We start from the raw sequence: 2500 nt of genomic DNA, 5'->3' as shown, positions 1-2500 counted from the left end.
GAGGGAGTCTGGGAGGTGTGGGTGTATGGTGGTGGTGGTGGTGGTGGTGGGTGTGTGTGTGTGTGTGTGTGTCACCTCAAAGGGTATCCTCTTGTTCTGTCCTGTCTCACTGAAGGCATGTGCGAGGAGGAAGACGTCGTCAACACCGACACCCAGGGCCAAGAAAGGCAGCACCTGTACCATGTACAAATACACCACATTAGACCTGTACCATGTACAAATACACCACATTAGACCTGTACCATGTACAAATACACCACATCAGACCTGTACCATGTACAAATACACCACATCAGAGCTGTACCATGTATAAATACACCACATTAGACCTGTACCATGTACAAATACACCACATCAGACCTGTACCATGTACAAATACACCACATCAGACCTGTACCATGTACAAATACACCACATCAGAGCTGTACCATGTACAAATACACCACATTCTCTCTCTACGTCGTCCTCAGACGAGCCCTCCATCGTCGTCTCCAGTCATCTCGGTTCTCCATACATCTGGCCAGCTCCTTTGTGCTTTCCGCACCAGTATCTCTCTTTAGTACGTCCACGTAGGTAGGTGTGGGACGTCCTCTCGATCGATGCCCGTGTGTTGGTTCCCACAGTACAAGCTTTTTGGCCGGGAGTTCTTGATGTCGGTGGCAGTGGCCAGCTAGTCTCATCCTCCTTACTGCTATCTTCTCCGTTACACTTGGTAATGCCCCGTACAGACGCTTGTTGGTGATGTGCTCATCCTGCTTGATGTTCAGTACCACACGTAACATTCTTGTGTAGCACCCGTCCAGGGAATTCTGTAGGGCTTGTTTAAGTGTCCAGCATTCACAGCCGTAGAGGAGGACGGACTCCACGGTAGCAGAGAAGAAACTGATCTTGATGTGTCGGGGGAGGTTGGATTTCCACACACTGGTCATACCGTTAAGAGCTCGCCAGGCGAGTGCCTTCCTCACTTTAAGGTCCTTCTCTGTGGAGTCGACCCATGCGCCCAGGTATTTGAAGTCGCTGACCTCCTTTAGAACAGTACCCTCTATTGTCGTTAGGGGCAGATGCTCTTGGGGGATGTTATATATTATGACCTCAGTCTTCTTTGCATTGAGCCTGAGGCCAACTTTGGCGCACTCCAACTCCACACTGGTCAGGAGAGCCTGTGCCTGCCTTACGTTGTCAGATAGCAGGCAGATAGACCTGTACCATGTACAAATATACCACATCAGAGCTGTACCATGTACAAATACACCACATTAGACCTGTACCATGTACAAATACACCACATTAGAGCACTGTTTCCCAAACATATGGGTTAGGACCCATTTGTGGGTCGCGAGTAACTAAATACCCCCTTATTTTTGTTTCCTACATTTTGTTTTTCATTATTATTTCTGAAGAATTCCCACTAAATCTAATTCTTCCCTAATTTGTTAATTAGAGGGAAAATAATAGGCTAATAAGCCTTATATTCCTCAATACACTATATGATTGATTGATTTGATTGATTGTTTATTTATTTTCGTGTCATGCACACCTTGTGCCCAACCCTCATGGGTTTATAAGACACCATTTCACATTTGCAATTACAGCATGTTTTACATTACATAATTTATGCATTTTACAGCATGTTTACATTACATAATTCATTATATTACACCTCAGATGTATACAGAGTACTCTGTCTTCTTTCCCAAGCTTGACAAATAAAATCTTCTACAACGAAAGTCCCTTTGGCAAAACATACCTCCATTTTTACATAGTCATTTAAATCTAGGAAATCCCCACATATAGAAGACATCTTATTAACCAAAATATCCCTTAAGTCATCGTATTTAGAGCAGTAAAACAAAAAGTGAACTTCGTTTTCAATTTCATCTAGATCACAGAACTATAATTGCTCTCTATAACTACAATGTTAAAATTTAAAACAGCTTAAATATTTTATTTTGTTTAGAAATACTCAACAGGGAAAATGCCCGTCACAGGTTGATGATGTAATTTGCCCATGTGCGGCCCAGCCCTAAGAAATGTGTGGAATGCATGTGTGTGTGTGTGTGTGTGTGTGTGTGTGTGTGTGTGTGTGTGTGTGTGTGTGTGTGTGTGCATGCGTGTGTTACCTGTGTGGTGGCAGCATTGAAGGAGATCCCCAGTAGGGAGCAGAGGCCCAGACCAGCAGCCACAGATAGTGCCACCAGTAGGACTCCTGCCAGTCCCACTGCTCCCTGAGACTTGGCACAGTCCCAACGCAGCATGGTCAGACACGCATACGCCAGCTGGGGCACAAACAGCAATCAATGTCAATGGTAACACCCGAATGTTTTTCACCTTGTGTGTGTGTGTGTGTGTGTGTGTGTGCGTGCGCGTGCGTGCGTGCGTGCGTGCGTGCGTGCGTGCGTGCGTGCGTGCGTGCGTGGGTCTCTCACCATGAGCAGGTAGCCACTGGCTACACGGATGACACTGATGTCAGAGAATGACTTGAGAATGTCCTCCAGGGTCG

General features: G+C 45.8%; 1 protein-coding gene across 1 annotated transcript in view; it reads right to left on the bottom strand.

The window, feature by feature from the left end:
- Positions 1 to 2500, bottom strand: part of ptch1 (patched 1) — a 68353-nt gene that overhangs the window by 33460 nt on the left and 32393 nt on the right. Inside the window, exons 9-11 of the mRNA XM_080765727.1 lie at positions 2427 to 2500; positions 2121 to 2276; positions 76 to 174 (exon numbers count right to left, since the gene is read on the bottom strand). The exon at positions 2427 to 2500 is cut by the window's right edge and continues 58 nt beyond it. Coding sequence (XP_080621853.1) covers positions 76 to 174; positions 2121 to 2276; positions 2427 to 2500 — 329 coding nt within the window. The remainder of the gene's footprint in view (positions 1 to 75; positions 175 to 2120; positions 2277 to 2426) is intronic.

Source organism: Protomyctophum bolini, assembly GCF_963924005.1.
Source record: "Protomyctophum bolini genome assembly, chromosome: 6".
Classification (NCBI taxonomy): domain Eukaryota; kingdom Metazoa; phylum Chordata; class Actinopteri; order Myctophiformes; family Myctophidae; genus Protomyctophum; species Protomyctophum bolini.
This window is presented reverse-complemented; position numbering and strand designations above follow the sequence as displayed.